General features: G+C 39.6%; 1 protein-coding gene across 2 annotated transcripts in view; it reads left to right on the forward strand.

Annotated features, from left to right (window-relative positions):
- Positions 1-3,933: 3,933 nt before the first annotated feature.
- The window catches only part of plcb4a (phospholipase C, beta 4a), a 58,415-nt gene continuing 50,743 nt past the window's right edge, over positions 3,934-11,605 (forward strand). For both annotated transcript variants that reach the window (XM_016453319.1, XM_016453320.1), the window contains exons 1-2: positions 3,934-3,985; positions 10,946-11,034. In XM_016453319.1, the coding sequence (XP_016308805.1) occupies positions 10,951-11,034 (84 nt within the window). In that variant the 5' untranslated portion in view covers positions 3,934-3,985; positions 10,946-10,950. The remainder of the gene's footprint in view (positions 3,986-10,945; positions 11,035-11,605) is intronic.

Below are 11,605 nucleotides of genomic sequence, written 5' to 3' on the forward strand. Positions count from 1 at the left end.
TGAAACTCGTTTAATTCTTTCTTTTGTTAGAACAGTCAGAATTTTCCAGTTAGCATCAATAGGTCACTTTAATGACTGAGTGAATCTCATGAAAACATGTCCCCCCAAAATCAGACAGTATGACAGTTTTCAGGCATTGTACTTTACTGTAATAGTGTTTTATCAGAATAAACTAAAAGGCAGTACAACATCATGATGCATATATTATTCGTTATTATTTGCATTACAGTGCATTACAATGTGTCATTAAAATGTTACAAAAAATCACGATGATCTTAAAATATGCTTTCTTTTTATTTATTTATTAATTTGCAATATGCAACTTCTGTTTTTGGGGAAAATATGACCCGAACATGTCAGATTTTGTTTGTGGAAGTTTGTTTCTGCCATGGAACTAGAAAGATAATTGCATTTTTTTTTTCTCGCAATTTTGAAAACTTTTGCGAAATTCTGAAAACTTCTGAAAGCACTGTGAGATATGAACTCAGAATTGCGATATATAAACAGAATTTTGAAAAAAAAAAAAAGATATAAAATTAGAATCTGACTTTTTTCTTGCAATTCTGAGTTTACATCAATCAATTCTGCATTTGTCTTGCAACTCTGACCTTTTTTCTCTGAATTGTGAGTTTACATTTTGCATTTGTGTTTTATTTATTTATTTTTATTCACTATGTATTAAAAAAAAATCATTGTGAATTTTTATCTTGCAATTCTATTTTTTCCCCTTCAGGATTGCACGTTTTTATCTCAGAATTCTGAGTTCATATCTTGCAGTTCCAAGGTTATATCTCCAAATGTTGAATTTTTATCTCAGAATTGTGAGGGGAAAAGTATGAATTTTGAAATAAAAAGTAGCAATTACTTTTTTTTTCATTGTTTATCCCATGGCGGAAATGGACTTTCATATTTATGAGATTCACCTCAGTTATAAATAAGATTAGTAATGCAGACGAAGGCAAAAAAAAAAAAAGAGAAAAACAAATAAAAAAGGATATGCACTTTGGATGTCCCGAGGTATTATCATCATTATGCAATCTTTCTACATAAGTCAGAAAGCATGTAATATTTCCTTTTTACAACTTTATTTTGTTCCGTTTTGGATGTGTTTAAGGATTTTTATGCCAAGTGGAATTTGATTGTTAATTATTTTCTACTTTACGTCTCTACTTTAGTGATTTCATTCAGCACTTTGATTAGCTGTTATTTCTACTTTTATTTCTAACAATTTTTACTTTTGTAATCTTTTTAATCTACTCCGGTTGGGTTAGTGCTGTATTTAAAGTTACACCTAGTAAGAAATGAAATTAAGTTAGACACTGATTTTCGGTATATTTGCAAGGTTTTGATGTTTATGCTCAATATCTGATCTTTGTCAACTACTACAAAGTGCCAAAATATGTTTCCAGAAAAACCATCATAAACCACAAATGCTGAAACCTTGCATAATATCTGTTTGGTCAGTTCAGCGTTTTATCATTTGCTGGATCATTTCAGTGGCGTCATTGGGAAGCAGCTGCAGAGAGTTGATCATTTGCTCTTAATTTCCCCATAATTACTAGTTTACATGTCAAATGAATCCTGTATATTCACTTCTAGAAGTATTGTATTGAATTTTTACAACACGATTCTGTGCCATCGTTTCCTTTCGACGAACTCTTTTTGCAATGTAAGATTACTTGAATTACTTTTCTGACTCGATCGTTTTGAAGTGAAGTCCTGTGCCTTTGAATGTTGAATCTATGTTAGATGTGGAATGTAAAAAGTGTTGATGAATAGAGCTCATTTTTTGTATAAACCGTGCGCACTTTTAAGATATTTATACTCCTACAGAATTAGATAGATATGACCTGTCAGAATATGTATGCTACTGAATGCCACTTTATTATTTTCGACTTTTATTTGTTTCTGTTGACAGAAAAGATCCCGATTTGACATTTAAAGACATTTGATTTGGTCCACTTCTGTTATTAGTATCACAAATATCAACATCTTTGGAAGACCAATATTGTTGAATGTAAGTTGTGCTCGTGTTGTGCATTGGTTTTAATAAAATTGTTCTTGTGAAATTTGGGCTTTGAACAATATTAATCATTTGCTCCTTTTCCCACAACTTTCACAGTGTGAAATTAAAAGTATATGAGCTTTTAGATGTATTTTACAGTAGATACTGTCATTTGTGGTGCATTAGCCAACCCTCGACAGATTAATACTTAATAAATCAAAAATATTAAACTTGTATGACATTTCTAACTTCTAAATTCAATTATTTAAATGTTCTGTTGAGGTTGACTTCATAAGGTTTCTATTATTTTCCCTTTGAATTATTTTAATATATTCCTCAAACCTATCAAAACATAGGCTATCAGACAGATATTATTGATGAAAATTTGTTATATGACAAAGTAGGTAAGCACAAAAAATAGGTATAATTATCCATTGCTTCTGTTTGAGTTCAGTTTGACCTCAGAAAAAAAAGCACTTATAACACGTATAAAGGCCTACAGCAAAATAAATCAAAATATTAGGCTATACTGTTGAAAAAAACAGCATATGCTGGTTAGGTATGTTTTGACGCTGGGATGCTGGTTTATGCTGGTCCTTTTCTGGTTTAAGCTGGTCCTTTGCTGGTCTATGCTGGTCATGTGCTGGCAAAGGACCAGCATAAAGCAAAAAGACCAGCATAAAACCACAAAAGACCATCTTAAAACCAGCAAAGGACCATCTTAAACCAGCAAAAGGACCAGAATAAACCAGCAAAAGGACCAGCATAACCCAGCAAAGGACCATCTAAAACCAGCATAGGACCAGCATAAACCAGCAAAGGACCAGCTTAACCCAGCAAAGGACAAGCATAAACCAGCAAAGGACCAGCTTAACCCAGCAAAGGACAAGCATAAACCAGCAAAGGACCAGCTTAACCCAGCAAAGGACAAGCATAAACCAGCAAAGGACCAGCTTAACCCAGCAAAGGACAAGCATAAACCAGCAAAGGACCAGCTTAACCCAGCAAAGGACAAGCATAAACCAGCAAAGGACCAGCTTAACCCAGCAAAGGACAAGCATAAACCAGCAAAGGACCAGCTTAACCCAGCAAAGGACAAGCATAAACCAGCAAAGGACCAGCTTAACCCAGCAAAGGACAAGCATAAACCAGCAAAGGACCAGCTTAACCCAGCAAAGGACAAGCATAAACCAGCAAAGGACCAGCTTAACCCAGCAAAGGACAAGCATAAACCAGCAAAGGACCAGCTTAACCCAGCAAAGGACAAGCATAAACCAGCAAAGGACCAGCATAAACCAGCATCCCAGCGTCAAAACATACCTAACCAGCATATGCTGTTTTTTTCAACAGGGAAGATGGATATTTGCTATACTGTGTGCATAGTATCTGAGCATTTATTCATATTTAACATTTACAGTCTCTGATACAGTAAATGTTATGGAGGACGAGTGAAAAATCAACCAGAAATCTTGTTTATACTCATTTCTCATATGATTAGGAAGGTCAGCAGTGTATGTAAACAATATGTTTCAGTTATGCGTTTAGCATTTAGTCAAGTCAAGTCAAGTCACCTTTATTTATATAGCGCTTTTAACAATACAGATTGTGTCAAAGCAACTGAACAGCATTAATTAGGAAAATAGTGTGTCAATAATGCAAAATGACAATAGTAAACACTAATTTTTCAGTTAAAGACAAATTTAGCACTTAGCATTCGGTATGTTTTGCCCGTACAGAACATTATGGCTATTTTTTATTTTATATATATATTTTGTAGTTACTATAAAGTGTAAACAGTGATATTTTAGGAATATAAAGAGAAAATCATAATTAATGTAATATTTGTACGGTCAGTTTTCGTTCTGTAATGCCGACGGAGGCCTGCAGGTGTCGCTGTTTAATCGTCTGAAATGTTGAACGTTCCCATCAGGCATTAAAGGGAAAATCAATCTGACTCTGACTGGAGCAGCAGATCTGCGGGTAAGTCAACACAGAAACTCAACTTTTACCAAATAAAATGAAGTAAACTTTGACAACGAGGCATTAGTAGTTAAATATCCGCTTGATTTCTCACGTGTGTTTATATTAATGCGGATTATTAAAACTAAATCAACTCAACAACAACAACAACATCCGTCTGTCAATCACAAACTCAGTCACTGAGTGTTTTGGATTTGCACTCTTCTGACGTTTTTATGGTCAACTGTTTCATTCAGAACATTATAAGTTACAATAAACGTATCAGTGATTGATTTTGGCATTGGTGGGGAAAAAATGTTGCTACAATTTAGTAACTTAGTCGCTGGATATTGGTTGGGACATGAAATGAAAATCATAAGCGATGTCCGACTTTGGAAACTAATTCTCTCCTTAATATGAAGAGATCAAACAAAAGCTTATAGATGTAAATATAATATAAGTAAGACACTGACGTGAGTTGCTGTTTTTGTCTCTTCTGAGGAAGATTCTTTCCTTGTCAGATATTTTTAATGTTCATCTAATCTCATTTTGTGACTTTTCTTTCTGTTTGAAAGATGTTTTCTTTGGATTGTTTGACTACTCAAAAGAGAATATAAATTCATTTGTGTTTCCTACTAGCTAAATTTCACATATATTAACAACAATCTGTCTCTAAACCTCTCTTTTCTTTATTCAGAGTTGATCTAGATGAGTGTATGGAAACTTTCTACAGTTTAATCCTAAAGCAGTCGAAACTGTATCTCTATATTCATCCTATGTGTCCTCTTAATGTTTAAATTGACCAGTTTTTTGTTAAAGGGATAGTTCACCCAAAAATTAAAATTTGATTTCTTCAGTAGAACACAAATGATGCTTTTTAACTTTAACCGTTGCAGTCTATCAGTCGTATAATGCATGGCTATGGTAACAAATTCTATGAGAGTAAAAAAAACATGCACAGACAAATCCAAATTAAACCCTGCGGCTCGTGACGACACATTGATGTCCTAAGACACGAAACGATCGGTTTGTGCCAGAAACCGAACCGTATTTATATAATTTTTTTACCTCTAATACACCACTATGTCCAACTGTCTTTCTTCTACTGAAGAAACAAAGTCACCTACATCTTGGATGCCCTGGGGGTAAGCAGATAAACATCAAATGTTCATTTTTGGGTGAACTATCCCTTTAAGCTGGCAACACATCCCTTACGAAAATTACCAATGTTTTTACTCAAAAGAAAAAAAGGTATTTGTAGTAAAACTGTGGTTCTACAAAAAAAATAAAAATAAACATGGTTATTACAGTAGACTATATAATTTATATACTATGTAATATATATACTATAGTAAAACCATGGTTAATTTTCTTAAGGGATTTGTGCTTGTGTATACTTTCTTTCTTTTTTTCTTTGTTTTGTTTTTATAACTGTCCTGCCTTAATGGGTAATGTTTTGTACTGTTTAATAAAAAAAAAGAAAGAAAGAAGTAAAATGATTTGTGAACCTGCTCCGAAGTCCCGATCTGAATCAAAAGATTTGCGATCCGCTCTCCGAAGCTCCTATCTGAATCAAAAGATTCACGAACCCGCTCCAATCTAAGTCAAGTGAATCATTATTCAGATCGGGGCTGCATCTAAAAACTTAGGCAGCTGACTTTGCAGGCAGCGTTTTTGTACGAAGGCACCTTATGAAACTGATTTCGGACAGGCTTCTGAGGCAACGTAACAGTTTAATGATCTACAACAAAATAGAACGAGTTTTGATGATAACTAAATGAATATTTAATTACTATAATACTGATTTCTCACTAGAAATTACATCAAAAGTGCAAAAAGTAATGCACGTGGTTGGCAGCAATCGCAGCCACGTAGACTTTAAGGGTGGAGGGAGACAGCCTTCGCTCCAACCCTTGCTGCAGATCCAACCCCTGCTGCAAAAAGGAAAGCACGACTCTGATCGGGCATCTCCGGGGGTCTTCTCGGTGAGAAGAACACCACTCGACGAACAGGTTCCACTACAAGGCGTAAGCGTGTCTCGTAGACGTGTGAATGGCACGAAGCGACCTCAGATGCTTTTGACTCCAGAGGAGGAGGTGGCGGGCGAGTTGCGACATGCGACGGGAGCGTAGACCACCTTGTCGGTTGATGTATGCAACGGTCGCAGTGTTGTCCGACCAGAACGTGGTTGCCTCGTAAGCGCCCTTTGAGACGGATCAAGGTAAGGCGTACTGCCAGCAACTCTAGGCAATTGATGTGCCAGTGTAGTTGGGGGCCCATCCAAACCCCCGACACTGCAAGCCCGCCGAACGTGGCCCCCCAGCCGGTGGTGGAGGCATCCGTGTGAACCACAGCATGCCTGGAGACCTGTTCTAGGGGCACTCCTGCCCGGAGAAACTCAAGGTCTGACCACGGGGTGAAGGCTTGGCGGCAGGCCGGTGTGACTTTGACCCGGTGAGTGCCGCGTTACCACGCCCACCTCGGGACTCGGCCATGGAGCCAGTGTTGAAGCGGTCTCATATGAAGCAGCCCCAGCGGCATGACTGCCGATGCAGCTGCCATATGCCCCAGGAACCTCTGAAACTGTTTCAGTGGGACCGCTGTCCTGCTCTTGACCATATTCAAGCAGTTCAACACCAACTGAGCACGTTCCTGCGTGAGGTGTGCTGTCTGTTCGACCGAATCCAACTCCATACCAAGAAAAGAGATCCTCTGCGTCAGGGAGAGTTTGCTCTTTTCCCAGTTGACCCGAAGGCCCAACAAGCTGAGGTGTAAAAGTACCAAATCCCTGTGTTCGCACAACTGATCCTGAGACTGAGCAAGTATGAGCCAGTCGTCGAGGTAGTTGAGGATGCGAATGCCCTGTTCTCTCAGGGGAACAAGGGCCGCCTCCGCAACTTTCGTGAAGACACGGGGCAACAGGGACAGCCAGAAGGGCAGGACCTTGTACTGATATGCTCGTCCCTCGAACGCGAACCGCAGGAATGACCTGTGTCGCAGAAGGATCGAAACATGAAAGTACGTGTCCTTCAGGTCGATCGCTGCAAACCAATCTCGGAGACGGATGCACCCGAAGATGACGGAAGCTTGTGAAGGGCCCGGTTCAAGACGCGCAGATCCAACATTGGTCTTAACCCACCGCCTTTCTTGGGTACAATGAAGTAAGGGCTGTAAAAACCCTGTCTTCATATCGGCTGGAGGGACCGGCTCTATCGCATCCTTCGCCAGTAGGACTGTGATCTCTGCACGCAAGACGGGGGCATCTGCCGCCTTCATTGAAGTGAAGTGGATGCCCCTGAACTTGGGAGGACGCCGGGCGAACTGAATCGCATAGCCGAGTCTGATGGCCTGTAGGAGCCAACGAGACGGACTGGGGAGTGCTAGCCAGGCTCCCAGATATCGTACAAGTGGCACCAACGGAATCACCGACATACCCGCGGTGGGGCAGTGAGGGGGAACGTTGCCAGTCCGAAGCGGGGTCAGTGTGTGTGCAACACTTACCTGCGTTCGGGCAGAGGGTGCGTGATAGGGCTGTGCAATTAATCGCATGCGATTGTCAAGCGCATCTCGTCAGTAAAGCCGGTTCCGTGATAGGTAGTAAATCGCCATCACCTGCTTTCAGATGCAGCGGCATTTAATACACAGAGCCGTAGTTCTCTGACAAGCTAGGCAATGCACATGACAATCGCATGCGATTAATTGCACAGCCCTAGTGCGTGAGTAGTACGTTTGATCGCACTCTCGAACCGCCCACAGCTGCTCACTGGCGAGAGAGGAGGGTGAGTGTGATCCGAGACTGGCCAGTCCACAACTCCCCGACCCCTCTGGGGACCCAGAGATTGAAGAAACTGCTCTTTTGTCAAGGTTTTGGGTACCACTGACCGTGAAGTCAGTGGCGGGGAAAAAAGAAACAAAAGATTCTCGGCCCAGCTCTCCTCCGGGGGAGGGAGTGGTGCGTTCACCATCTCCCGAAGAGCAGCTTCCTCCATCTCTGTGCCGCCCGTCTCAGGGCCTCTTGCTCTTCCGCTTGCCACCAGGTTTGGCGGGGGCCTGGATGGGCGGGGCGGCTGCCCTGCTTTGCTGGAGGCTGCTGCGTTTGCTGCACGGGAGCTGGGGTGGCGGCAGGGGGCCGCCCTCGGCGACAAGCAGACTGAGGCGCTGCCGCCGCCGGCCGGGTGGACTCAGCAGCTGCACACTGGGGCAGGATGTGTTTGATGGCCACGGTCTGCTTCTGTGCGGCGGAGAACTGCTGGGCGAAGTTCTCCACTGCGTCGCCGAAGAGGCCGGTCTGGGACATGAGGGCATTTAGGAACCGCATCTTATCGGTCTCCCTTATGTCGGCAAGACACAGCCAGAGATGGCGTTCCTGGACCACCATAGTGGACATCGCACGGCCCAGAGACCACGCAGTGACCTTCGTCACCCGTAGCACGAGGTCAGCAGCGGTGCGAAGCTATTTAAGAACTTCTGGGTCGTGCCCACCCTCGTGCAGGTCCTTCAGTGCCTTGGCCTGATGAACCTGCAACAACGCCATGGCGTGTAGGGCGGAGGCAGCTTCTCCGCAAGCTGCATAAGCACTGCCAATCAGGGCCGACGAGTACCTACAGCCGTCACCGTAAGACCAGTCCGGCTACTGCCAGAAGTAGCGCCCCCCAGCAACCCTAGTTCTAGGCAGAGGCACGGGCACCCCGCCCCTTTGCAGGAAACAGAGCCTGGTCCGCAACTCCGCGATGGTCATTTTCCCGCAATGAGAGCATGACTCGTCCACAAACGCCACCTCAGCGTGCTTAACGGCCAGACACGTGAGGCAGCGATCGTGACCATCACCCGGCACCAGGTAACGACCACATCCAGAAACGCACAGGTGGAAGGGCATCTTTGAAAGGTGCGTCTTTAAAAAGACGTCCACCGTGAATGCTCTTTTAGAAATTACTCTTTTAGTGTGCTGAAGCGCACAGGGGAGATGGTCACCTGCAACACAAACAGGGTAGTGCAGCCTGATGTGTGCAACCCACTCGACACGGGAAGAACCACCGCCGCTGAAGCTCCGTACCGCCAGCACCAGAGCTTCCCAAGAGTGCGCTGAACTCGTTGAGTTTCTTCTCTACGAAGCAGAAGTCAGGAGCAGAATGAAACAACCGCTCAGCTCCGAAGCGAAAAGCTGAGTATGCGTTGCACCTGCTGCCTAATTATACTCACGCTGCGATCAGCGGCAGCTGGATACAATCATCGCATGTGACGTGACGTCGAGAGTGACTGACTGAAAGGGAACCAGTTTACTGCTAACTAGTGAAACACTCCATTAATATTACAAGCTGCATCTCAAAATACATGTTAGATGGAAATAGTGTGCATTATGATCGAGTTTGTAGCTTAATTCATTATATTTGAAATAGTTTGAGCACTGCAGTTCAGTTGGTGACAGTTCAATAGGAAATCAGTTGAAAGCATCCAGTCATCTCATACCATTGAAGTGTGTTCAGTTTTTTAGTATATACAGTATAATGTATTTTTCAGTATATTCAGTATAAAATTATTGTTGTATCTGATTGTATTAGTCTATTTAAAGTGATAGTCAATGTAAAAAGAGCAAACGGTTTAATGGAAAATATCATATTCCCACTCCACATACTGTAGGGGAAACTGGGACTTGTTGTCACACATTTTACAATGAATATTCCTCATAATTGCCTTTTTTCTCTCTGTATATGCACAAAACATTTGATGGGAATTTGTCATTAAACAGCGTATTATTGAATTTTCAGTCAAGTATAGGTAGTAAAGCATTCACGTAACAAAAAAAATCATAAAATAGTGTAAAAAAGGTAAAATCTAAAATATCAAGGAACGTTTGTTTGTCAACAAATATTGTAGTTATCAATTTTTATAAATGTGCAGCATTTAAAATGTATGTGACAACTTGCCCCACTGTCACATTTATGTAAACTGCTCTTGTTTAGAGAGCAAAGTTCAGCTTTGCAATTGACATTTGCCTTCATAAGTGACTCTAGTCTGAATTTGTGTGGTTTTATTTATTCATTTATTTAAACAAATAAATACATAAATATTTTTTGCGGTTCAGTTCAGCCATTTAATGAGCTCAGAAACACTACATGTGTAATCATTATACTAAAGTATAAAATCCTGCGTTTTAATGGCATAAAGATATGGATATGAGTGAAGATACTCATGTCATTTTGTCCATGTGTTTTACATAATTTGTGGTATGGTTTTTAAATAATACACTGCAAAAAAAAATGGTGTAGAAACAGTTTTCAAAGCGCTTGTAAATTTCACAAATAATTTCAAAGAAATGGCAAATAATAATGAATTAAACATGGAATTTTGAAGAAGAAAGACTGCAATAGTAGGCTCTTGTAAAACATTCTCTAATACTCTTTGTTTTTAAGCTAAAAAAATCATATTTTATAGTGTATCTTTCTTGTGTTGTTTGAACATTGCATTTAGATTATGAGCCACAGTAAACATGTTTTACATCTTAATTTCCTTCTGTATGTATTTCCATGAATATCTTTCATGAAATGACTTTTTTTTTCAGACTTGTGTGGTTATTTAGCAGATTTTGAAGCAGACATTAGCGGCTCTTGGATGTTTTTGTTGTTTAACATGTGATTCAGTGAATGTCAGAGGAGTTTTCAGAGCCGACTGTCGATTTTGCATGTCATGGATCATTTGTTTCTACAGTATTTAATCTCCTTAAAGGTGAAGTGTGTCATTGCAAAATTAAATCGATTTGCTGCAAAAAGCAATAATAATAGCAATGCTGAAATATTGTAAAAACGTAATGCACGTCCTGTGTTTGTGCAGGCATGTTTTGGGCTGGACGTTTGGGATTTAGGACTTCTGATTTCGATGGACCTCCCATACAGGACTGAGATGATTAAAACACTGAGCTTGATCTCAGATTCACACACTCATTCTCTCGCTCTGAAAGCTTGTGTTTTTTTTTCCGTCCTGTAGGTCAAATGGCGAAACCATATGAGTTCAACTGGCAGCGGCCTGTTCCTCATTTCATGCTGGAAGGAGCATATTTTGACAGATTTGATGAGGTATGAATATTTATCTGACTCATTGACTTTGGTGTTTACTAAAAAGCATGTGTTTATGTGTACTATGGTAAATCATAAACACACATAGTACATAGTGCACATGGTTTACCATGGTACACATAAATCATTTAATTTATTTAAAATTTACTTTAAAAAGTACAGTTTTAATACAATATTTACAGTAATTATATAATTTAAATGATATAATTTTATATATTTTTATATATAAAGTATTTTCATATTGTATTTTTAAGAGAATATAATATTATTTGATATCACCAAATATACTAAATAAAATTAAATATATATAAATATGTATTAAAAATATTAAATAATATTAATTAAATTTGTATTTATATTGTATTTAATTTATTTTGTATTTATAATATTTTTATATTATATTGTTTTTACGAGAATATCAGTAATTTGTGTAGAATTGATATGATTTAATTTATGTATATTAATATTTTTATATTATATTGTATTTAGGAGAATATCAGTAATTTGTGTAGAATTTATATGATTTCATTTATGTATATTAAATTGTATTTATATTATTTTTTTTAATTAA

This window comes from Sinocyclocheilus anshuiensis, unplaced genomic scaffold, assembly GCF_001515605.1.
Source record: "Sinocyclocheilus anshuiensis isolate Anshui unplaced genomic scaffold, SAMN03320099.WGS_v1.1 scaffold767, whole genome shotgun sequence".
In the NCBI taxonomy this organism is placed as follows: Eukaryota; Metazoa; Chordata; class Actinopteri; order Cypriniformes; family Cyprinidae; genus Sinocyclocheilus; species Sinocyclocheilus anshuiensis.